The sequence below is a fragment of the Dermochelys coriacea genome, chromosome 1 (genome assembly GCF_009764565.3).
Source record: "Dermochelys coriacea isolate rDerCor1 chromosome 1, rDerCor1.pri.v4, whole genome shotgun sequence".
NCBI lineage: Eukaryota > Metazoa > Chordata > Testudines > Dermochelyidae > Dermochelys > Dermochelys coriacea.
This window is the reverse complement of record NC_050068.2, coordinates 27763222-27788386: the sequence shown is the minus strand read 5'-3', so window position 1 is coordinate 27788386 and position 25165 is coordinate 27763222. Positions and strand designations below refer to the sequence as shown.

Sequence of the window (25165 nt, the reverse complement as noted above, 5' to 3'; positions counted from 1 at the left end):
ATTGGCAGTTGGCAAATAAACTCCTTCAGTCAGATCCACAACTGGGTAAATTGAAGCCAATGGAGCTATGATTATTTGTACCAATCAAATGCAGAAGGTCACTGTCTCAGAGTTAATTGAAGGATCAGGACCTATGCATGCAAAAAGCAGCTTTGGGAAAAGTGGCTTCTTGCATTTATGACGATATCTGAATTGGCATCACAGCACTGACCAGGATCAATGTTTAGTTTCATGCTGATTTTTACACAACGTTAACTATTTGCCCTTCAGGGCAGTGATGGTCTCTTTTCTATGTTTGTGTCATCTCCAACACAATGGGGGCCCCAGTCCTGATTAGGGTGTTTAATAAACTTTAATAGTAATCTTTTTTTTTTTTTAAATGAATCAACTGTGTAACCATATGTAACTTCTGGTTTCTTCTCTTTGTAAACTGTTTTATTTTGTCCCCCCCCCATCTTTTTTCTAGTTATAGAATTTACAACACATTTCATCCATCTCATCATATGCACCCATACCAAGATCAAAGGATTGCTTTTTTTTTTTTTTTTTTGCATGCTAGTAATAAAACAAATGTCTCCTAAAATTGCACAGTTGTTCCACAAGGTTTCGGTGTTAGTGTGGTGCATGACTTGTGCAAAAACTTACAGGCTCTTTCCTTTGCAAACTTCTACCTTATTTCTGGATAAGTATTGATTAGACAGTGATATTGAAAGCAATGTGTGTAACCTAGAGATGTGCTTACATGGTGGTATTTGTATGCAGGTTCAGTTTCATACCAGAGCACAAATAGTCTTTACTTTGAACCCTTATTTTATAACAGTAATGGAAATTGCACTCATAATTCTGGGCAGGATTGTGCAACCCTTGATCATACTTGGGAGCACTTGCTCATGCAAGGAGTGCCATTGATTTCAGTGGGACTGCCCATGTGAGTAAAAGTCGCAAAACTGTAAATGTAAGTTACTACTATTAGGTTTTTGCTCCCATAGATTAACTTTAAACTTGCACTAGCTGCTTTTCTTTCTTTCACTTAGCCAAAGATGTGACTTACATCTGCCCATTCACTGGAGCTGTAAGAGGAACCCTGACGGTTACAAACTACAGACTATATTTCAAAAGCATGGAAAGGGTAAGCTTTGTAACCATTTGATTCCTTTGTCTACTGTATGTTCTGAAGCGCTGGACCCACCATTATGACTGTGTAAAAATAGTGGTTATGTTTTGGTGGTTGGCTTATTGTTTGTTTGTTTTTTTTTCTTTTAAACTAACAAATTTCAACTGTCTCCAGGACCCACCGTTTGTCCTAGATGCTTCTTTAGGTGTGATCAACAGAGTGGAAAAAATTGGGGGTGCTTCTAGCCGTGGTGAGAATTCATATGGGCTGGAGATTGTATGCAAAGTAAGTGGTCCTGGGGAGAAGATTTCTTTTTAAAGAAGGTGTCCCACTGCCTGGTATGGGACACAGCTAAGAGTGCCAAGCTCAGATTGCCAGAAAACAGGGCATGTTCCCCAAACTGGTGGTACACTCTATAATAAAATTTCAGCAAGCCAGTGACACATGAATGCTTCCAAAATACTATACTAGTTATTATGGAGCCACAGATAGTTCCCTTCAGGCCCTCTAGCCCCTTATGCACCACCAAGACTAACCAGACTTCTGTGATAAACGATTATTAAAACCAGAAATCACATATGTTTGGTTAGTCCAGTTCCAAAGAACCAGACACCCACCCCAGGTCAAAATATACTTCAGATCTTATCCAAAAGCCACACTGGTAGCCAATCCTTTAGTAAACTAAAGGTTTATTAATATAAAAAAAGGGAAGAGAGTTATTAAATGGTTAAAGTACATCTACATCACAGTTGATTTCAGAGTTTGTAGACCAAGATAATAGCAGTGATCTGTAAATCTGCTAGCTTGCAATAAGTCTCTCTGCATCACCCAAAAGATTGGGGGGGCCTCAGTCCATTGTTCAAAGCTTCCCTTTCTTAGAAATCATAATCCAGAGATGTGGAGCAGGGAAGAGCCAAAGAGGTTGTGTCACAGTCTCAATTTATATCCTCTTCTAGGACATTCGAAACTTACGGTTTGCTCATAAACCTGAGGGACGAACTAGGCGATCCATATTTGAGAACTTAATGAAATACGCTTTTCCAGTATCCAATAATTTGGTAGGTATTTCTCCTGCTGTTACCAGAAGATGCAGAATGTTGGTGCACAGCTTTGTTCAGATAATACACTATTTTTATGGGGCGATTTTATTTGCAAGAGGAGAAATGCTGATATTAAATCCTTTCTGGGTATGTCTACACTGTGCCAGCCGACGTGGGCTAAGGGGCTCAGGCTAAGAGGGTGTTTAATTGCAGAGTGGACATTTGGGCTTGGGCTGCAGCCAGAGTTCTGGGACCCTCCCATCTCTCAGGGTCCTAGAACCTGAACATCTGCAGTGCAGTTCAACAGCCCCTTAGCCCGAGTCAGCTGGCACAGGCCTGCCGCAGGTTTTTAATTGCAGTGTAGACGTACCCTATGTGGACAAAATGCTGCTTAGAGCGAGGTCTTCTGGAATTCTAGGTGTGTTGAAATGACAGGAGGTCTGGTCTAGTGATTAAAGCCCAAGAGCAGGAGTCCCGAGATTGGATTCTGTTCCTGTATCTGTCACAGACTTCCAAGATGATCTTGGGCAGGTCACTTCTTTATCTCATTTTCCCATTTCTAAAATAATAATAAATTGCTTACTCCCCAGGAGTGCTGAGACTTTATTAATTAATATCTGTAAAACACGGCGATGTTAAATGGAAAGTATTCTTTAAGTGTAAATTATAATGATTATTTATTAAGAGTTATTAAATGACCGTACGGCCTCAAAGCCTGATCCAACTCTACTAAAGTCAATGGGAGTCTTTTCATTGATTTCATGGGAGTTAGAGCAGCAGTTTGTCACATTTTACATGAAATTGTTTGAGCAAAGGGAGAATGCACGTTTCATAAATTCCCCAATCCTGCAACTTTGTGTGCGTGTTCATTCTGTGCCTGTATTGTGGAGACCCACTGATGTGAGCATCAGTGAGAGAACTCCCCTGTGTCACACTTGAGTGGGACCTACTTGTTTCAGTGGGGCTCTGTGCAGACAGATTGCTGCGTCCACTTGCAAGAAGTTGCAGGATCATGCCATGTTTTGTAACTGAAATATAGTATATTCTTCATGTGTAAAGGAAATGCAACTCCTCTGTGTCATTGTACAATTATTTGAGAAGCCTGGGTTGGGACTTTTCTCACTGATGCTCACATGCTTGTAATGGAGCAAAATGTTCAGGATACAATGAAATCTGTCAGAGGCTCACGGTCAATATTTGGCTGACTACTCTCGAATCTGCAGAACAGCTGGTCTGTTCAAGGATGTGATGACCATGCAGTTGTTGCTTTAGTAAAGGATGCACTTCTACATAATGTGTGAGAGGAGCCTTCTCGCCACACAAGTCATTTTCTTTTAATAATAAACACCTTTTGTCCTTGTGATGTAGGAGGTAATAGATCAGTGTGATAATGAACACGGAGGAATGTACATTGGTGTGTTAATTACATTGTAGAACGGGATTACTTTACAAAGGCTTAAAGAAAAGTAGTGTAGTAGAAAGAAAAGAAGAGTCACCGGTTATTATCTGAGATGTCAGATAACATGGAAAATGAACTCTGAGTATTTAATGGTAAATGTTCTTTCTCTCAGCCCCTTTTTGCATTTGAATACAGAGAGGTTTTCCCTGAAAATGGCTGGAAGGTGTATGACCCTATTTTGGAGTACAGAAGACAGGTAGGTGCTTGTTTCACATCCTTGCTCCTATACATTATTCTTTGGAAGTTAAGGTCTTTGCTGGAATATAATTACTGATTGTATGTAAGGAGGAATAACCCTACTCAGAAGTGTCTGCAGGATCAGGGCATTGGTCAGCATATTTCAGTAACTGACAGCAGAGGTTCAGCTGCACAGGCAGTAACAACACCTTAAACATTGGTGTAAATGGGATTCAGGTTGCTGCTATTTTCATGATAATGTGGCCCTGTCTACACTGTCGGCTACAGAGTTGCTGGCAGCTGCTGAAATGAGTGCTAATTTTGTTAGTGTAGGCACAAGCCCATTGAACTTTCTAGGGTATTTCTATGCTTAAAACCACTACCATGGTTCTCCCATCACTGTAGTTAATTCACCTGCCCGAGAGGCAGTTGTTAGGTCGATGAAGGAATTCTTCTCTCAGACTAGCACTATTTACACCAGGGGTAAGAGGATTTTTCACACCTCAAGAGATGTAGCTATACCAATGTAAGTTTTCAGTGTAGATTAGCCCCTATTTAATGATGGGTGTTATGGTTTTTCCATCATGCTTTAATTAGTTTTAATCCTTTTCTATACATTTACAGTTTCCTAAGGGTTTTTTCTTTTTAAATAAAAAAAAATGTTTAAAGAGTTTTTTTTAAAATGTTTTAAGTAGGAAGTTGGAAGGAGAAAATTCATATAAATATTGTAATATATACTGTACATTGTCTTGGGGGCTATTTTAAGGGATCAGCCTAGGCAGGGTAAGGTACAAATGTCCATAGCCTGGAACAAAGGTTTGGAGTGTATCCAGACTGGCCTTTACAAAGGTGTTAACTACTTTGAGTTAATTGGCAATCAGTTAACTTGAGGTAACAAACTCTAGGGGTACATCTACGCTGCAATAAAAGACCCATGGCATGGCCATACTGGCCTGGGTCAACTGAGTTGGGGTTGTGGGGCTTGGGCTGCCAGGCTATAAAATTGCAGTATAGGCATTCAGGGCGCAGGGTGGGGGAACCCTGCCAACTTCTTCCTAGTGTAAATGCTGCCTAGGATTGTGTCTTTTCTGCAAGAAAGGTGGGTTATTTGCATTGAGATAGCTCTCTCAATGTAAAATCTGAGGGGAGACAAGGCACAGGTATATATCTAGTTGAGATCAACCATCTTTCTTCCCCCCCCACCCCATCCCTCAAGCCTAGGGTTTACCTTGACTAGTTACATTAAGATAAAAATTACAAAGCCTTGTCTCCTCTAGTATATTGCATCGAGTTAGCTATCTCAGTGTGAAAACACACCTGGGTTTTGCAGTGAAGACAAGACATGATCTGAATTCTGATTGTGATGGAAGGTTTGCTTAGGTCCTGAATTGTGAGGGTATTTGTCCCCAAACTTTGTGGTATTTCGATCTATTTATTTATTGCTGTTTGTAACGCTGGATGTTCTCATTGTCTGGGTCTGTATAAGTAAGTGTCTGATCCTTGTTTTGAATCTTTACTTGAATCTTATTGAATGCATCGGAAAATGTGTAAATAATATGATATTCTTGTTAAAATAATAACTGTCCATTAATAAATCAGTATTGTGTTCCTGGCATGGTACTAGGATTTGTGCATACTGTAACAAAACTGGGATAATATAGCAAATTCAATAATGAGATTACCTGTCTGTGACCGTATGAAGTGTGAACCGAAATCACAGAGGCAAAATGTATGTGTTATCTAGAGAACCTCTGGAATGGATTTAAAAAAATTCTGGGAGAGCTGGTCTTGGCACAAGCCGAGCATTGATTCTACGGGGACCCATGATCTTGCATCTTAATTGGCATCTCACGGACCAAGTGAATCTTTTCCCTCTGGATGCGGGAGTAGAGGGCAACAAGTAGAAGAAGCCAGCAGTCAGGCATTCAGAAAAGGCCTGACTTCTGGAGGAGGATAGGGTTGCCAATGCCAGATGTGTTTGAAAGCATGGATGTGATGTGATCTCTTCAAATTTGTATAAATCATCTAGAGGAGATTGCTACAATAGAGATCCTGGAGATGAGGAAGGATGTTTAGTGAACCCCAAACTACTCTGTAAATGTCCCTGAGAAAAGAGAGAAACGTGTAACTTATTAAAAATTATTGGTCACATAAAATGACGGAGAATAATAAATGTGTAGAGAACAAAAGGACCTCAAAGAGGCTTGGGTCTGAGTTGGTAATTAAGATCATATGTGGAAAAATAAATTTCAAACTGAAATTGCTCCCTGATTTTTATTACACGCTGACTGGCAAAATATGAAACAGAACTGCCAAATGAGTAAAATTCCGCTAAACCCAAAAGGCTTCTAGATGACTTGGAAATAACGTAAAGCTTTCAAGTTTCAAACAAGGTGGGGACCAATTGGAAAATCTTACAAGGGGTTCTGAAGCTCGAAATGTGTGATGTTTCCCCAAGGAAGGCATGCTGGAATGATACTATGCTCTGGTTAGATGTGTGGTGGATCCACAGCATGCGGGTTTCAGAACAAACAAATAGGAAAAGATACTTGAAGTGATGCTGTAGAGGGAAGAGCATCAGTGCTTGCCCAGAGCAGAAAGGTAGAGAAAGAGAACAGATTTTTAAAAGGGAACAGGTTTCAGAGTAGCAGCCGTGTTAGTCTGTATTCGCAAAAAGAAAAGGAGTTTCAGCTACAGCTGTAGCTCACGAAAGCTTATGCTCTAATAAATTTGTTAGTCTCTAAGGTGCCACAAGTACTCCTTTTCTTTTTAAAAGGGAACATTTCCTAGGAAGGGAAAACAGGAATTGATTGGAAAAACGGTTCAAAATCAGGCTTAGTGTAGAATCTGCCCTCAATTAGACTCTGATCAGTAAAACAGTTAAGCATGTGCTTAACTTTAAGCATGAGACTAGTGGTTTGGGTTTCAGTGGAAAGTACGTATGCTTAACTTTAAGCACATGTGCTTTATGGGATTGTGACCTTCATACCCCGTCTGATTCAATGTCTGCACTTTCACCATGTGACCAGCAGAGGGCATGATTCAGTTGAATAAAAGTTCATATGCCTGCTGCATGTTTAGATGATGTGAATGTAAGTAACAAGTGATTAAAGAATAGCATGAGTCAATACTATGAGGCAGATAGTGTCTGGCCCCTGAATGGAGGGGGCATAAGTTGCTTTCCTCCCTGTGCCCTCACACAGGGACTCTGCACAGATGCAGCTCTTGATGCTCTTGAGTTCAGGGACTGCAAGTGGTGTTAGCCTACCTGGAGAAGATAAACCATCTCCCTTCCAGGCATCAATACCTCTCTGTATGTCAGCTTGTCCCTGTCAAATCTCATTGACACTGCTCCCTGCTTCAGGGAGTGTCACTTTAAATCTTGCTCAGTCCTTTAATCACCTCCCTTCACAGGAATCCAGTCCCTTTGTAACTGTTTATAGCTCTTTGATCTGCTAATACCCCGCTTTAGCAAAACAAGGCATGTAGCTAGACGGAGATAGGAAGGGTCCTTGCAACTCATAGCCTCCCTCTTTCTCTTCCAAGTGTGTACCAGGATGTTTTCATCTGGGAAGCCATTGTGTTGACTTCCTGCTCAGCCCCCATTGAATTCAAGCATTACAGGCATATAATAAACACTCCATTGCTCCCAATACAAGTTAGATTAGTACAACCATACAGGAAATTCTAATAACCCACCATAGTTATACAGTAAACTCACCTTGCTGACCAGGTCCCTTTCAGTGTTCATAAAATTCTTCCATCTCAGTATTCTTAGATTATTACATACTAGTTCCACAACTGCTACACAGGGTGCTATAGGAAAAAGTGCTTCTGGATCCCAGCATTCCTGGGTGCAGCAACATGCCAAAATAGTTGCGTCAAAACAGCATTGGTGTGTAGTCACCCTAAACCAGAGCTTCTCAGTTCCTTATGAGAAGCCCCAGTTGGCATGGGGGACTGGTTGATGGGAATCCTGCATCCTCTGAACCATGTCCTGACACAATTACTAACATTGCTCCTTTATTTTCTCTCTCCTTTTTCTATTGTCTGTTCTCCCCCCCCCTTCTCTTTTCCATGTGCTTTACTGACTCTTCTCCTTTCTGATCTCTCTTCCATCTTGTCTGGTGGCTCCCATCCCCACTCACCAAAAAGGAGTGCGTGTTGTGAGCATCACTGGGGTGCCATCCAAGGTCGATCTGAGTGACAGAGAAGAAGAGAAGCTTGGGCTGGCCGGCTCCTGTCCTGCGCTCTGTTCCTGCAGCCAGTTACGTTAGGGGCCACAATGGGAGCAGGGAGAAAGTTGCTCTCAAAGCATTGCCTCACCTGTTTCACAATGTATTTTCCGTGTGTGATGTGGATTTGGGGTCTTGTAGTTTTACCCACCCTCACTGATATTCTCCACTGCTCGGTCTCCATGAACTAAATCACTGCCCCTCTTGCAGGGGAGCACTTTACCAACCCCATCACAAAGACGAGAGTTAACCGGCCATTTCATACAACTTGCATTGCTGCCATATGTTTCCTTCCTTAATACAGACATGCTTGTATGTGCCCTTGATTTTAAATTCTTAGAAGTGACGGCAAAGTCCGCTGGTCTCTTCCTTGGGCTGGGGACCCTGTAGTAGTTTATTTTCTAAACTGCTGTTTCATATGCAGGGAATTCCCAATGAAAGCTGGAGAATAACCAAGATAAACGAGCGCTACGAGCTGTGTGATACATACCCTGCCATTCTAGTCGTACCCGTGAATATTCCCGATGAAGAATTAAAGAGAGTGGCATCTTTCAGATCAAGGGGTCGCATACCAGTGAGTATAACAGAGGAAGACACTTGGATATGGTTTTATAAAGACCTTTGTACCATAAATAATGCAATGATCAGACAAAGAGGATGCCAGGGAGCAAACCCAAATGGTTGATGGATAATAAAAGCAACGGGGAGACTTCTGCAAGGAGTTTGAAGGCAGCATTTTCTGTAAAATTAGTGTCATGAATGAGACGTAGACTAAACTAAAGTGCTAAGAAGATAAGAAAATTGAACTAAATCCAGACTGCAATACAACTTAATTTTCTAGGATACAAAATTAGCACTTTTAATTCAAAATTTTCTGCCTTTTCTGATTTTTGGGGGGTAACTGAATACTTTTTTTTTTGAAGTCTTATATTACGGTTGACGAAGACTCTTATTAACATCAGGTTATAAATAAGGAATGCCATAAACATTACCTTTATTATTTCAGAAGCAGCCAATATTATGCTATTTGCTTCACAGGTATATAAAAAGATAAGTCCCTGCCCAAAGGAGCTTACAGTTTAAATGGAGAAAATTAAAACAAAATTCAGCACAATGGGCATGCGTGAAAAGGGGTGTGTCTTACTGAGCACATAACTCAATGGCAGGAGAATTAGCTGCACTGCATTTAAAAGCCAGGTTTAAGCATATTCTTACATTTGTAAGTGGGTCCAGATCTGAGAACATACAGAAGTGAAAGAACAAAATACAGGACAGTGCTGTCACTTTAATTCAGTCGCGACTTAATTTGATCCAATCCTCTGGAACCAAATCAAATACAAGGAATGGATCCAACAGAATCAGTTACAGATCAATCATTTCACTATCCTACTGAATTCCTGTCTCCATTTTTTTCCTGTGTATTGTGAAAGGTTTTGTCATGGATTCATCCCGAAAGCCAAGCTACGATCACGCGCTGTAGCCAGCCGATGGTTGGAGTGAGTGGAAAGCGAAGCAAAGAGGATGAAAAGTATCTTCAGTCCATCATGGATTCCAATGCTCAATCCCATAAAATCTTCATCTTTGACGCAAGGCCTAGCGTTAATGCCGTAGCCAATAAGGTTAGATGTGCTCTCCTCTCTCAACAGCAGAGGATGTTGCAATTCATAGCTAGCCTACCGCCCTCCTTTAATATTATCCATGAGGATGAAGATGGGGTTGCCGCGGTAGAATTGTTGCATTGACAATGGCTCCAATTGTGCAGCTAGATCCATGCAGACAGACCCTTGCCACCTGCACAGAGTCCTGCTGATGTCAGTGGAACTCTGTAGGTGGAAGGATCTACCTGCATGAATCCAGTTGCAGGATCAGGGCCTCAAACTGTACAGGAAGAAAAGACCACTAAGCCAGCCACAGAGGGTTTAAGAACAGGCTTTGTCCAAGGTGTTTTGTTCAGCAGTTCAGAACAGAGATTCTGGTACCTTGAATCTTGGATGCTTTCGTTTTTCTGTGCCCAGCAGCTTGGACCTGTTTCTGAAAGTGTTGAGCATCCTCTGTGCATATTGTCTTTAACAGGACCTGTGGATGTTCAGGACCATTGAAAATAGGGCCTGAGATGCCTCGAGCTGGGCACCTGAAATCCATGGTCACTTTTGAAAATGCGATGACCTGTTGTGTGATTTATCAGAGTCAGTGGAATGACTAGGAAAGCAGCCCAAGATCAGACCCGCGTTTTAATGTTGTTACGTAGCATACAATAGATATTGAGCTTTGTTTACATGCAAGAATCCCTTTTCTGCCTAGGCTCTGGATTTTCTCTATGTTCATCACCCATTAAAGGGCAATTACCAGTGGGGAAAATGCAGCCCCTGCCATAGGACCCCAAAGTGGGACTGCCAGACTGTAGCATAGTGAGTCTGATGAATTTGTAACTTCTGCGGTGGTAACTAATAATTATCAAAAAGAAAAATTAACCTAAGTATATGATATTCAGCAGTTTAACATAGCTAAAAATTATAGTATTAAGGAAAAACCATTTCTGCAGGAAAAATCTGTTAAGATTATGTACAGGAATAGCCTTGTCCCTATTTGTAAAATGAATACAATGCATAGGTCTGTTTCCTGCTTTCTTTCATCAGGATTTTGATAGCCTATTTGTAATTGTTTTGATAATGCATATCAAATAATCTTTGTCCTGTAAATGCTACTGGGTTGAAAGACCAAATACAATTTTGTTAATGATTTCCTATGGGTTTGTTTTTGTTTCCCAGGCTAAAGGAGGGGGCTATGAAAGTGAGGATGCCTATCAGAATGCAGAATTAGTTTTCTTGGACATTCACAATATTCATGTTATGAGAGAATCATTGAGAAAACTGAAGGAGATTGTATATCCTAACATTGAGGAGACTCATTGGCTGTCCAATTTGGAATCGACTCATTGGCTGGAACATATCAAGGTGTGCATGTGTGTTAGTATCCGTGATGTATGTATCTATCTAACTGAAAGGAGGGGTCATTCTACTTTCTGCTTCTATAAAAGCAGAAGTCTGTCTACTCCTGGGTCAGTTGCGAGGCAGCTGCTACTTTGTGTTTCATTTCAGACTCAGCATATTACAGAATAAACCCTGATCCTACAAAGACTTACACATGTGCTTAACTTTATGCACTCTCAGGAGTTCCATTGCAGTCAATGGGAAGTTCATTGGGACTCGTAATGAGTAAAGTTAAGCACATGCATATAGGTAAGCACATGTTGGGATTGGGGCCAAAGTCCAAGTGTGCTTTCTCACAGAGACTTTATATTAGTTCGTTCGTTCGTTCGTTCGTTCGTTCGTTCTATAAAAGTAATCTGCACTAAAAATATATGTTTTTCACTTTGTATGGGAGAAAATATAATGGCACCAGATGAATTATTAAGTCGTTTTCATCCCCCGGAGGGAAATCTTTTAAAATAAGATTCTCTATAATCCTGATAAACCAAGAGAGAGAAAGAAATGAGAGGCCTATTTGTGTAAAGTGCTGAGTATCATCAGCTTCCCCTGCTTTAGGTGGGTATTAAGGGCTCCCAGTTGCAAACAGCCCTAAAGAGAGAAAAAAAGCCATTTATGTATAAATAAGAAGCTTCCAGCTGCCACATTAACATAGATTTTTGCTAGATTTGGCCTACGATTTTTATCCTATATTGTTGTTTCACTGAAAATCAGCGAGGGTTTTTCCTCTCCAAAATGTAAACTTGCTATGTGAGTACATACTACACAGTCATCCCAGGGAAAGCCAGTAGTTTCAAGTCCTAAAGTAGGAGGTAGCAAGCCAAAACCTTGGGAAGAGTAGTACACTATGTTGTTTGTCCTGCACTGTTCCTTTCAGCTGAATAGTTTGATGTCAGCTGTTCAGTTGGCAGAACATATTTAGCCAAAGTAAATCAGTATTCTATGGGTGCGTGTGTTTATAGATAGATATTTTGGGGGGTGAATAACCTATTAATGTAAAAATGTCTAATGCACTAACACAAGGGTGGGCAAACTTTTTGGCCCGAGGGCCACATCTGGGTGGGAAAATTGCTTGCAGGGCCGGGGCAGGGAGCGGAGGTGCGGGGGCGGAGTGCGGGATGTGGGAGGGGGTGCGGTGTGCAGGAAGGGGCTCAGGGCAAGGGCTTGGGGCAGAGGAGGGGTGCGGGGCATATGATGGGGCTCACAGAAGGGGATTAGGGTGCAGGAGGGGTGCGGGGTGCAGGAGGGGCCTCAGGCGGGGGTTGGGGTGCAGGAGGCAGCATGGGGCTCAGGGCAGAGAGTTGGGGTGCGGTGTGCAGGAGGGGTTCAGGCTCCGGCCTGGCACCACTTACCTAGAGCAGCTCACTTAGAGCGGCTCCAGGGTGGCAGCAGCACGCACCGGGGCCAGGACAGGTTCCCTGCATGCTTGCCCCGGCGCCGTGCTGCACCACTCTGGGAAGCAGCTGACACCACGTCCCCGCGCTGCCCCTGGGAGTCGGGGGGTGCGGGGAGGGCTCCACGTGTTTCCCTTGCTTGTGGGTACCTCCCCCGAAGCTCGCATTAGCCACGGTAACCCATTCCTGGCCAATGGGAGCTTTGGGAGAGGTACCCTCAGGCAAGAGCAGCGTGCGGAGCTCTCTGCTGCCCCACCCCTACCCTCACCCCCAGGGGCTGCAGCGATGTGGTGTGGCTGCTTCCCGGAGCAGCGCGGAGCCTGCGGCAGTGGCAATCCCACAGGCCTCATCCAAAGCCCGAGGGGCCAGATCTGGCTTGCAAGCCGTAGTTTGCTCACCCCTGCACTAACACTTGGAACAAGAGCTTGTCTGCATGGGGAAATTGACCAGTTTAGCTACAGTGGGAATAATTATTCCTCTACAACTATACCAGCCAATTTTCCTATGTACACAAGCCCCAAGTCTCACTCATCTGACAAAATTAGACTACCTGTATTTGCAGGGTTAGCACATAAAGGTCAACTCCCTGAAATTATGCATTTACAGGAAAAAAGGATAGTACAGAACTGTTCTTGGAAAAGCAGGCCTGGCAGTTTCTTCCTACGGGAAAATATAACCAATCTAGTTTTCCCATGTACACTACTGCTGTAGCCGAGACAAGAGACTTGGTTACAGCAGCGCTGTTCCCTGACGTGGTTAAAACAAGATTAAAATTTTAGCATAGATGGTTTTAATTGTGTCCAGGGAACTGGATTTAAATCCTGGACTGTCCAAGTATTTCATCTGGCTACTGGGACACTTCCAGAGTCGTATCTACCCTACAACTTGTAACCTCACTAGGGCATAACCACCCTGTAACCAAACCCCTGTCTCGGTTATAATTGTGAAGCTTGGGCCTGATTCCAAAAGTGTTGACATGGCCCTTGGGCTGATTCCAGAAGTCCCTAGACATGGCCCTTGTCTTGTCTAGTGGTGTCACAGGCAATTCTCCACTTGTAGTTCATATTCTATGGAGAAACTTCACTAGTGCCCTGTCTGTGTTGCAGCTAATTCTTGCCGGCGCTCTTCGGATTGCTGATAAGGTGGAGTCGGGGAAAACCTCCGTGGTCGTGCACTGCAGCGATGGCTGGGACCGAACAGCGCAGCTCACTTCTCTGTCCATGCTCATTCTCGATGGCTACTATCGAACAATAAGGGGGTTTGAGGTGCTTGTGGAGAAGGAATGGCTGAGCTTTGGGCACAGATTTCAGCTGGTGAGTCAATAGCCTTTTGAGCGAATTCAGTTGCTAGGTGTTGAATGAAGAGCATCTCACTGGATTAGTGACATAGGCAAAAGGTCTATATATGTTCCTTTAATCAATTTTACTTGATCAGAGCTGAGCTCGGAGTAAAGGTGAATGCTACTGATACGCATTATATCCTTCAGGTTTCAGAGTAGCAGCTGTATTAGTCTGTATACACAAAAAGAAAAGGAGGACTTGTGGCACCTTAGAGACTAACATTTATTTGAGCATAAGCTTTCGTGAGCTACAGCTCACTCGTTGATTTTTGCTCATTGTTCTTAGACTGCAGTCAGTTGATGTTGGTCAATGTTATCTGATCTAATACTTACCTGTGGCACTGATTTCATTATGTGGTCTTGGGTGGTCACTTAACAGTTTTTCCATTTGCATACTTGTGATGTTATCCCCCATTTTATATGTGGGGAAACTGAGGTAGTTGAGTGATTGAGGGCCCAATCCAGCAAACCAGTAAACCATGTGCTTATACTGTAAGGAGATGATTAGTCCCATCTATAAAAGGGAGGTAACGATGCTGATCTTCTCTGTAAAGCACTTTGAGATCTACATATGAAAAGTATTCTATAAGAGAGAGGTATTATTATTACGTACATGCTTAAGACCAGAAGAGTGGCTATACTGGGTCAGACCAATGGTCCATCTGGCCCACTATCCCGTCTTCCAACAATGGCCAATGTCAGGTGCTTCAGAAGGAATGAACAGAACAGGGCAGTTATTGAGTGATCCATCCCATCGTCCAGTCCCAGCTTGTGGCAAACAGAGGTTTAGGGACAACCGGAGCATGGGGTTGTGTCCCTGACCATCTTGGCTAATAGCCATTGAACTTAATCTAATTCTTTTTTGAACCCAGCTACACTTTGGGCCTTCACAATATCTACTGGCAATGAGTTCCATAGGTTTGCTGTGCATTGTATGAAGAAGTACTTCCTTTTGTTTGTTTTAAACCTGCTGCCTGTTAATTTCATTGGGTGATCCCTTGTTCTTATGTTGTCTGAAGGGGTAAATAACATTTCTCTATTCACTCTCGCCACACCATTCATAGACCTATTCTGTCATTCCTATATATTTTGTACCCTGGTATTACTGTGTCCCACTGATTATCATTCCACCAAGTTTCTGTGAGGGCTATTATATCAATATACTCATTTAATACCAAGCACTCAAGTTCATCCATTTTAGGATTTAGACTTCAGCATTTGTATCCAAGCATTTATAAAAATTTGTCAATATTAAGTTGGATACAATTGTCTGCCTTCATATGATGTAACTGAATGGGACTCTTTTTCATCTAAATTTTCTCTGGACTTCCTACATGTACTTTATCAATTTCTGTCCTCTCCTCTTTAGTAGGATATAGATTATCCCCTCTAATAAATCCTCCCCAATGGATGTCTCCGTCCAGACCATGTGGTCCTCCGCACCTCTCAGCCTTCCCCCAGCCTTTAATTTAAAAAGTCTTCTACGACCTCTAAGGCTTCAGTGCTTTGCTGAATTGGAACCTTAAATGATTTGGCCAAGGCCATGCATCCAGGTCAGTGTCAGAGGCCTACTTCTTAGGGGCACTTTCATAACTCATGGGGTGGTGAGGATGAGCTAGTGTTTGTACAGGGCTTGGCAGCTAGGAAGTGCTATGTTATAATTATCATTAGAGGCTGTGTTTCTGTGTAACACTTGGCTCTATTAAATTGTACTACTGATTGAAGAGGAGGATGATGATATATATAATTCAAAGAAACAAAAGTTTAAACTTTTTCTAGTCTTTTGAATTCTAGCTGTTAAATGAAACCCGTGTCAGAATAACATCTGGAGCTTCTATTCAGATCACTTTTGTTTTTAGTTCTTAAATGCACTTAACATGTCCCTCAGAAATGATCTCACTTCAAATACTAGAGGACTAGCTGTCCAGAACGTCTGCACTTACTAATATAAACGCAGCAAATCAGGACACTTTTAGACTATCTTACAGCTCTTGTGAGCTGCTGCATTGGTAACCCAGGTACAAAGAATTCAAGCTATTTTTGTGAAGCACTGTATTAGTTCATGTTTTTTTTGTTTTGTATCAGAGAGTTGGCCATGGAGATAAGAATCATGCAGATGCAGACAGATCTCCCGTTTTTCTCCAGTTCATTGATTGTGTCTGGCAAATGACAAGACAGGTAAATTTCTAAGCTGCAAACATGCTTTATGCAGGACTTAGATGTGTGTGTCTGGCCAGTAATCTTGCTGCTCAACTTTGAAATTAAAATACAGCATCCGCTGTGTGGCTTTTTTGTTCTTTTCTGTTTTTGTTTGGGTACAATTGTCAAAAGTGATTAAGTGAGTTAGGAGCATAACTGTCACTTAATCCGTATGGAATTTAGGAGCCTAAGTGACTAAGGCACTTTTGAAAATCGGACTTAGGCTCCTTAGTCATTTAGTGGCTTTTGAAAATTTTATTTTTCCTAAGTGGCATTAATTGTGAGAGGAGAAGGGATTGAAGACAGCTAGGTTTTGTTTCACTTTAACATGTTCTAAAAGTGAATGCATTGCTCCTAAATTATGCATGATTATCAACACTGGAGTCTCCTTTACCCACAGACCAGGTACTGTACGAGCAGGGCCACTTAAACTTCCCAAGCCCCTGGAGGGAACATCTCCAGGGGCTTAGAGTGAGAGCCATGCTGCTGTGTCCACTCTGCACTTGGCCTCTGCGCCAGGGCCTGTAGGTTGTATTTTTATCCTTTTGACAAAGGTGCGTAGACACCATTGAAAAAAATGACCTATGATAAAAATGGTGAACAGGGATGCCATTTTAGATGGTACTTTTCAGTCGCCAGAGAGGTGGCAGCATGTCTCTTTCTTGGATGTTGCTAAAGCATCCTTCTCAGTGGTCGTCTTAATCCTTCTCTCATCAAGTTCCTTTGGAGGAGTAGGTGTTTGGGATGGACTGAATGGCAGCCGATGACGTAGACTTATAGGCATCAGAGATGGAAAAAACCCGTTATATCATCTAGCCTTGGGAATAGGGCTCAGAAGCCAGGGAGGACAGGATGGTAAGGGGTACAGAACAAGATTTCCTGCTGTCCCCTTGTTTCCCCCACCACATCATTTCAAACCATCCCACCCTCACACTTCTCTCTGTCCCCTGACCTTGCTCTGACTGCATCCCCACACATACACCATATCACGCTCGCAACTCCAGATCCGGCCCACGTTCCTTACTGCATAGTTCTGCCCTGTCTCGAAAAAAATGGGGATACAGTTTTCACAACTTTTTTTCCCCCCAGGTTTTCCACCCTCTATAGAGCGAGTCAGAATTATTTAATATTCAGAAAAGTTCTGATTAAATTTTGAAAAACTATTTTTAAAACAAAAAGGGGGAAAAATGTTGTGAAGTTTTGTACATGTTTTCCAAGCAGTGCAGATTGTTGTTATACATGGTGTATTACAGTGCACCTAGAGGCTTCAGCCAATGTTAAGGCCTTGCATGCGATGGCAACTCCTTGGTTCCCACGACCTATTCCCAACATGTGAACTGGTTTCATGGCCTTCTGCTGCAGCCTCATGGAAAACTTTCAATTGGATGCGTGAATTGTTTCAATTTAAATAGATAGAGCTTTCATTACTTACATTACATACTTAGAGTTTGTTTGTTTTATATCTGCGGCACCCTTTTGTTCATAACCTCATTAAAGTTCTGGCATTAGCGACCTGCATAAAGTGCAAGCTCCAGTTTAAGCAGCTCTGGGTGTATATAAATACAGTGATCAGACTCTTCGGGCCTCTGGCTTTTGCTCAGAATTCCTTACTGCACATCTAAAGCAGATTTTTGAGCAAAGCGTTTGCTCTCAGAAAGTAGTAATATGATTTTGGAGACAGAGGCAGACAAACAAATCCTAAATTAGAAATGTATAGGAGGTATATTCAGCTCATTAACTAACACAATAGACTGTTGCAGTGGTATGTGTCTTTATTAGCAACAAGCAATGTACTAACAAAAATAAACATGCAATCTTCCTGGTTGTGTTTTGAAGTTTCCTACTGCATTTGAATTCAATGACTGTTTCCTGATGATCATTCTGGACCACCTGTACAGCTGTTTGTTTGGGACTTTCCTGTGTAGCAGTGAGCAGCAGAGAGTGAAGGAGGTAAGGGCTCACCTCTTTCCAAAATGAATGCAATTCCTCAATGTTCCTAAAATGGGTGAATGATGCTGATGGAATTGTTCCCATTCCCAGTGACTCCAGTGGGAGCAAGTTTTGGCCCTAACAAGTCTTCCAGCTGAACAGCTGGCATTCAGGATTCTTTCCCCCTGTAAACTGCTGTAAACTTCTCATAGCTTAATTTCTGTACTTCAGACTTGTGTACCTTTCAGTGTATTCAGAATCTCTAAAGGCACCTTCAACCATTAGCCTCTGTCTTAACAACTATCAGTTGCCTAGGAGATGTTTATCTAAAGTTCAAATAAAATCATACTTTCAACTACCTGCCCAGGAATACTAGAAAGCGAGCTGATTGTATAAACTAAAATGTGTGCACAGCCCTACCGTACATCCAGCAGACAATGTGGCAGTAATGGGGTTGTAGGTGTGCCCTTTTCATAGATTCATAGATACTAAGGTCAGAAGGGACCACTCTGATCATCTAGTCCGACCTCCTGCACAGCGCAGGCCACAGAATGTCACCCACCACTCCTATGAAAAACCTCACCCATGTCTGAGCTATTGAAGTCCTCAAATCATGGTTCAAAACTTCAAGGAGCAGAGAAGCCTCTCTCCAGTCAACCATGCCCCATGCTACAGAGGAAGGCAAAAGAAAACCTCCAGGGCCTCTCCAATCTGCCCTGGAGGAAAACTCCCTCCCGACCCCAAACATGGCAATTAGCTAAACCCTGAGCACATGGGCAAGATTCACCAGCCAGATACCCAGGAAAGAGTTTTCGATAGTAAATCAGATCCCATCCATCTAATATCCCATCTCAGGGGATTTGGCCTATTTACCCTGAATATTTAAAGATCAATTACTTACCAAAATCCCATTATCCCATCATACCATCTCCTCCATAAACTTATCGAGTAGAATCTTAAAACCAGATAGATCTTTTGCCCCCACTGCTTCCCTTGGAAGGTTATTCCAAAACTTCACTCCTCTGATGGTTAAAAACCTTTGTCTGATTTCAAGTCTAAACTTCCTGGTGGCCAGTTTATACCCATTTGTTCTTGTGTCCACATTGGTGCTGAGCTTAAATAATTCCTCTCCCTCTCCTATATTTATCCCTCTGATATATTTATAGAGAGCAATCATATCTCCCCTCAACCTTCTTTTAGTTAGGCTAAACAAGCCAAGCTCCTTAAGTCTCCTTTCATAAGACAAGTTTTCCATTCCTCGGATCATCCTAGTAGCCCTTCTCTGTACCTGCTCCAGTTTGAATTCATCCTTTTTAAACATGGGAGACCAGAACTGCACACAGTATTCTAGGTGAGGTCTCACCAGTGCCTTGTATAACGGTACTAAAACCTCCTTATCCCTACTGGAAATGCCTCTCCTGGTGCATCCCAAAACCGCATTAGTTTTTTTCACAGCCATATCACATTGGCAGCTCATAGTCATCCTATGATCAACCAATACTCCAAGGTCCTTCTCCTCTTCCGTTATTTCTAATTGATGCGTCCCCAACTTATAACTAAAATTCTTGTTATTAATCCCTAAATGCATAACCTTACACTTCTCACTATTAAATTTCATCCTATTACTATTACTCCAGTTTACAAGGTCATCCAGATCCTCCTTTTCCCGGGAGAGAATGGAACTGCTAGCTACTAGGAGGAATGTGGCTGTAGCTTGTTCCATTGGATAGTTCTGTACTCTAGCCTGGCCTACCTTGGCAGAGCTTAAAGCAGTTACAAGACCCAAAGTGCAAGTGGAGGAATGTTGGGTATATTTGCATGACTTAAAACACTAAGCCAAAGTTACATGTACAACCCCAACCTGAAATCAAAAGGAAAATGAATGGCGCTCGCTCAGGAAGCACCATTTAATTACACAAAGGCTGCATCTACACGAGGGAAAATGGCATCTGTAATTCTCCCCTGGGGATGGCAATAGTGGAGGCTGTAGTCTAGTCAGGACTATGGTGTTTAATCGCCGTGTTGCACAGATGTGCACTGAGCTGAATTTGACAACACAGTGGTCAAAATCACTATTGAAACCGCATTGCTGGTGAATTGTGTGTCCCAGTTTTCCCCATGTACGTGAGGCTTGAATATTTGTCATTCCAAAGAAGCAAACACATGCTCTGTTCACGGTCTCTTTTAAGGCCCATCAATTTAGCAAAGCACGTAAGCACATATGCAGTCCCAGTGATTTCAGTAGGACTACTCACATCCTTAAGCTGTTTTCTTAGACTGAGGCCTAGAACACATGCTTTCCCCTTGCAATTAAATACACTGGGTCCTCCTTTCGGAGTGTTTGAAAGATGGGAAGCTTAACAAAAATAATGGTCATGTTCCTGGCCACCTGTACTTTAAAACTTCAGAAAACCCCATCTCCTCTCCAGGCAGCCTTCCCCTTTTTGTGCCAATGGTGATTCCCTGGATTGTGTTGCAGGTTGAGTTGGGAATAAGGGATGTTTGCATGCCACAGTGTGTGTATGCCTGCCTCCATGTGTTTATAGTCTAGAAAAAAGCATACTATGTATATTTTTAGTTATGAAAAGGCAGCCAGATTTTTATTAATAGTGAACATATGTATATGCTGGTATAAATACTGTGTCAAAACTGTGTAGACAAATACTAGTGTTCATATGGCTGGGTATGTAAAACAGGTTTTATTTTTTTTCCTTAAAGAACCTTCCGAAAAAGACACTGTCACTGTGGTCTTACATCAATAGCCAACTTGAAGACTTCACTAATCCCTTGTATGTGTGCTACTCCAATCACGTCTTGTATCCTGTGGCCAGCATGCGCCACCTAGAGCTTTGGGTGGGATATTACATCAGATGGAATCCAAGGATGAAACCACAGGTGACCATTTTGTTTCTAAAATGCTGTGTGTGACAAAAATCTTGTCTCTGATGTTCCTAAGGAACCAGTCACCTTGGCACCTGGGAGCTGCAGTACTTTCCAAGCCCAAGCTGCCACAGCTTAAATTTAAAAACAAAACCTAATTGCAGGCAAGGTACCTGCAACATGTGTAATTGAACTGGGTGCCTAACTTTAGTTTAAAAATATCAACCAGGATTTTAAAAACTGGGTGTCTGACTTTAGACTCCCAGGTAAGTGGATTGGAAATCCCTGGGAGCTGTAGGCGCTCAGCACTTTGAGAAATCAAATCATTTGAGCAGGCGTAGCATTTTCAAAAGCATCGGGTCCCGCTTACTGGAGGGACTCAGACACCCAAGCCTCATTGAACGTCAGTGGGACTTAGTCTCGCAAATCACTGAGGCACTTTGGAAATGTTTGCCCTAGGTGCCTAAGTAGAGACTTTGGGGCCTAACTTTATGCATTCACTTCTGAAAATCTTGGTCACTAGAAATCAGAAGTAGTGCTTTTAAGCATTTAGGACAAGTTAGAGATACTTAGAAGAATCTCCAAAGTGCCCTTATTCGACATCTACTGAATTAATTAGCAGCAGCATTGAGATGCCAAGGGGAGAGTGACTGAGAGATCTGTAGGTCTCAGCTTTTACAATTCACAATGTTTATGTTATTACCCTGTTAGTTTGTCTCATTCCCAAATCAGCTTTGTAAATAAAATATAGCTGCTGAGGCCAAGAAGCATCAGGGCCCTGGAACTAGCAGACTGCGTGAGTGCAGGTGACAGATAAGTGGCAAGGTATGTGGAAGTCAGAACAGCTAATTAATTTGCTTATGGGCTGTGGGTAACAGGAGAGGATGGCATAACCCTTATACCTACAAACTAAAAAAATGGACGAAGAGCAACTGAGGCAGTAATGACATCTAATGGTTTAGCAGGCTTGACCTGTGCAGCCTTTTTTTGTCACTCAGCTGCACGTTCCTTTGCATTGCAGGAGCCTGTCCACAGTCGATACAAGGAACTTCTTGCCAAACGGGCTGAGTTGCAGAAGAAAGTAGAGGAGCTCCAGAGAGAGATTACCAACAGATCAACCTCATCCTCGGAGAGAGCTGGCTCTCCTGCACAGTGTGTCACTCCTGTACAAACAGTTGTATAATATGGACTTCTATTAAGTATTTCCCAGGACCACCTTAAAAGGGCAGCTCTAATAGGAAACCCTTTGAATTTAGCTCCTGGTGTCTTGGAGACATCAACCACCTTATTTATTACATTTCTCTCCAGAGTAATTTATTAATACTGTAGCACTAGAGGAAGCTTAAGCTAAAAAAAGGGCAGACCCCTATGCAATTATTTTGGTGGCTAGATGATGCTAAAACTAATTGCACTTGCCACCTAAAAACAAAACCTAGAGCTCTCACTGACTTAGCTGTTAGAAATCATTTTGCTTTAAATGAGCGACTATTGCTTGGAAGGAAGTATTCTCTAAGGAAAGTATCTACAGAGGAGGTGGACTCTGAAAATTCTCCACCTTGCTGAAAAGAAACAAAAAGAGACTGAAGTAAGAAATCAGTCTGCAGAATTCATATCTGACTCAAACGTTTAGAATACAGCCATTGAATAGTTTGACTTATCAATGTCAATATACATATAACTATCAGTTGAATTGTTTTGCCAATGTGTCACTGAAAGACAGATGCTGATAGGACCTGAGTAATAGAATACTTTTTACTATTTAGATAGATAGGAAAGAACCAATCACTGATGTACATCAGAGGAAGCTAGGCCAAGTTCTGCGACTTTACTTCTGTCAGGGAGGTGGAACTTTAAAGAAACAGACTTCACTGTTTTTTAGGTATATACCCAATTCTGCAAAGTGATGCCTTATTTACAGGAAGGGTAGCTGCTACCTGTAGGACATGGTATTGGATGAGCTCCTCATATCCCTCAGCTTGTCCTTTTTGGGACCAAGTTTATCACCATCCCCCTCACCTGGAATCGTCACTTATTTTCATCCAATTCAGTACTATGAAACAAATGTTGATTACTGAGGGGGTGGGAAACAGATCCTCAGTAGTTTCTGCAGTTTTTTTGTGTGCGCGCCTCAGATGCAAGAGCTAGCAAAGTAAATGATATAAAACAGGGCAAGTGCAACACTTGCTGGGATCAACTCAATTTAATTTTGCTTAGGTAAGTGTAAATAGTTATTTCCATATTTCAGTGTGGGATCATGATGATGTGCTTAAAATTCAAACACTATTTTAGTTCTTTTCTGTTGACAGTAAGCGTATCGACCAAAGAAAGCTTTCTGCATGTATTACAATCGCAATGTAAAAAGTAACGGTCAGTTGATGGAGTTGTGTAGCCTGCTAGCATATTTCAGCACTAGCTTAATACTTTTTACTCTGTTAGAGAAGAGAATACAGTGGACTTGGAGCAAAGAATCATTGTCATCAGCACAATGGTCAATTAAACTTTGTCCAAAATCAATTTTAATAACTTTATTATAGAATTCAAGGTGAAAAGTCAATTTTCTGGTGATTACTTTTGTTGAACTGATTTTTTTCATTTTAATCGTGTCTTTCCAAATACATGCGTATGAACTTGAATGAGGAGGTTGGGCGTGTAGGAAAAGTAAACGTATTTATAAGGGCTTTTTAGCTTTGCCTCTGGATTTCATTTCCATATGCAGCTGTATGTTTTGATCAGAGTAAAAAAGAACAGGAGTACTTGTGGCATCTTAGAGACAAATTTATTTGAGCATAAGCTTTCATAGGCTACAGCCCACTTCATCAGATGCATAGAATGGAACATATACTAAGAAGATATATATACATACAGAGAACATGAAAAGGTGGAAGTTGCCAGACCAACTCTAAGAGGCTCATTAATTAAGATGAGCTATTATCAGGAGAAAAAAAAACTTTTGTAGTGATAATCAAGATGGCCCATTTCAGACAGTTGACAAGAAGGTGTGAGGATACTTAACATGAGAAAGAGATTCAATTTGGGTAATGCCCCAGCCACTCCAGTCTCTATTCAAGCCCAAGTTAATAGTATCTAGTTTGCAAATTAATTCCAGTTCAGCAGTTCAACGTGCTGAAGGTTGAAACAACACACTGGACTTCTACATAGATTACTTCCGTCCACTTGCACAGGCTGAAATTGTGGAAAAGCAGCATTACTTGCCCCATAACCTCAGCCGTGCTGAACACAATGCCATCAACAGCCTCAGGAACAACTCTGACATCATAATCAAAAAGGCTGACAAAGGAGGTGCTGTCATAATCATGAATAAATTGGAATTTAACAGTACCAGACTTAAAGGTGGCAATTTTGCAACAGAAAAGCTTCAAAAACAGACTCCAGTGAGAAACTGCTGAACTGGAATTAATTTGCAAACTAGATACCATTAACTTGGGCTTGAATAGATACTGGGAGTGGCTGGGTCATTACCCAAATTGAATGAATCTATTTCCCCATGTTAAGTATCCTCACACCTTCTTGTCAACTGTCTGAAATGGGCCATCTTGACTATCACTAAAAAATTTTTTTTTTCTCCTGCTGATAATAGCTCATTTTAATTAATGAGCCTCTTAGAGTTGGTCTGGCAACTTCCACCTTTTCATGTTCTCTGTATGTGTATATATATATATATCTTCTTACTGTATGTTCCATTCTATGCATCTGATGAAGTGGGCTGTAGCCCACGAAAGCTTATGCTTAAATAAATGTTAGTCTCTAAGATGCCACAAGTACTCCTGTGTGTTTTTGTTTTTTTTTTTTTTACAGATACAGACTAACCCGGCTTGATCAGAGTAATTTGGCAGATTTTGTGTAGTCAGCATATGTGTATTGCCTCTAAGGCACTGTCATTTCCTTTGGAAACCTACTTGTGTTTTACTGTGTGCCTCCCTCTTCTGCAGCTATGTCAATCCATTAGGCTGAAGTCTTCTCTCTTGTAGATGGCCTAGCATTAAGATGAAGTGTAAACATCACTGAATGTTAGTTAAGGTAACATGATCCTTAATTAAACTTTTTTTTTAAATCAGGATGTATTGATTCTTTGCACCATATGATATATGGGGAGTGTACAGCTTCCTTTAAGTTCACGAGAGAGACACACACACACACTGTTGGCCTGTCCTCCTTAGATTCCATCACTATATAAAATGGGTCTGTCGTAGGTTCTCAAATACTACAGTGCAGTATAAGAATCTATATGGAATCATCAATTACCTCTTTACTCTCACTTTGGCAGTTTCACTAGGTATGCATTGTTGTTTCCTTAAGGTTAATATTAAGTGGCTGTAGTTTTTCTCCTTGGGCCCTGCTCTCGTTCCCAACAGTATTTGTTTGTTTGTTATAAAACAAAAGACCTGAATGTT

The 25165-nt window shown here is 41.7% G+C and overlaps 1 protein-coding gene across 3 annotated transcripts in view; it reads left to right on the top strand.

Annotated features, from left to right (window-relative positions):
- Nucleotides 1-23267, top strand: part of MTMR2 (myotubularin related protein 2) — an 84797-nt gene extending 61530 nt beyond the window's left edge. For all 3 annotated transcript variants that reach the window (XM_038387935.2, XM_043504175.1, XM_043504173.1), the window contains 12 exons: nt 1035-1129; nt 1289-1399; nt 2071-2172; nt 3726-3809; nt 8450-8599; nt 9456-9644; nt 10794-10979; nt 13513-13719; nt 15831-15923; nt 17781-17894; nt 20592-20768; nt 21775-23267. In XM_038387935.2, coding sequence (XP_038243863.1) covers nt 1035-1129; nt 1289-1399; nt 2071-2172; nt 3726-3809; nt 8450-8599; nt 9456-9644; nt 10794-10979; nt 13513-13719; nt 15831-15923; nt 17781-17894; nt 20592-20768; nt 21775-21936 — 1670 coding nt within the window. In that variant the 3' untranslated portion in view covers nt 21937-23267. The remainder of the gene's footprint in view (nt 1-1034; nt 1130-1288; nt 1400-2070; nt 2173-3725; nt 3810-8449; nt 8600-9455; nt 9645-10793; nt 10980-13512; nt 13720-15830; nt 15924-17780; nt 17895-20591; nt 20769-21774) is intronic.
- The last annotated feature ends 1898 nt before the right edge of the window (nt 23268-25165 follow it).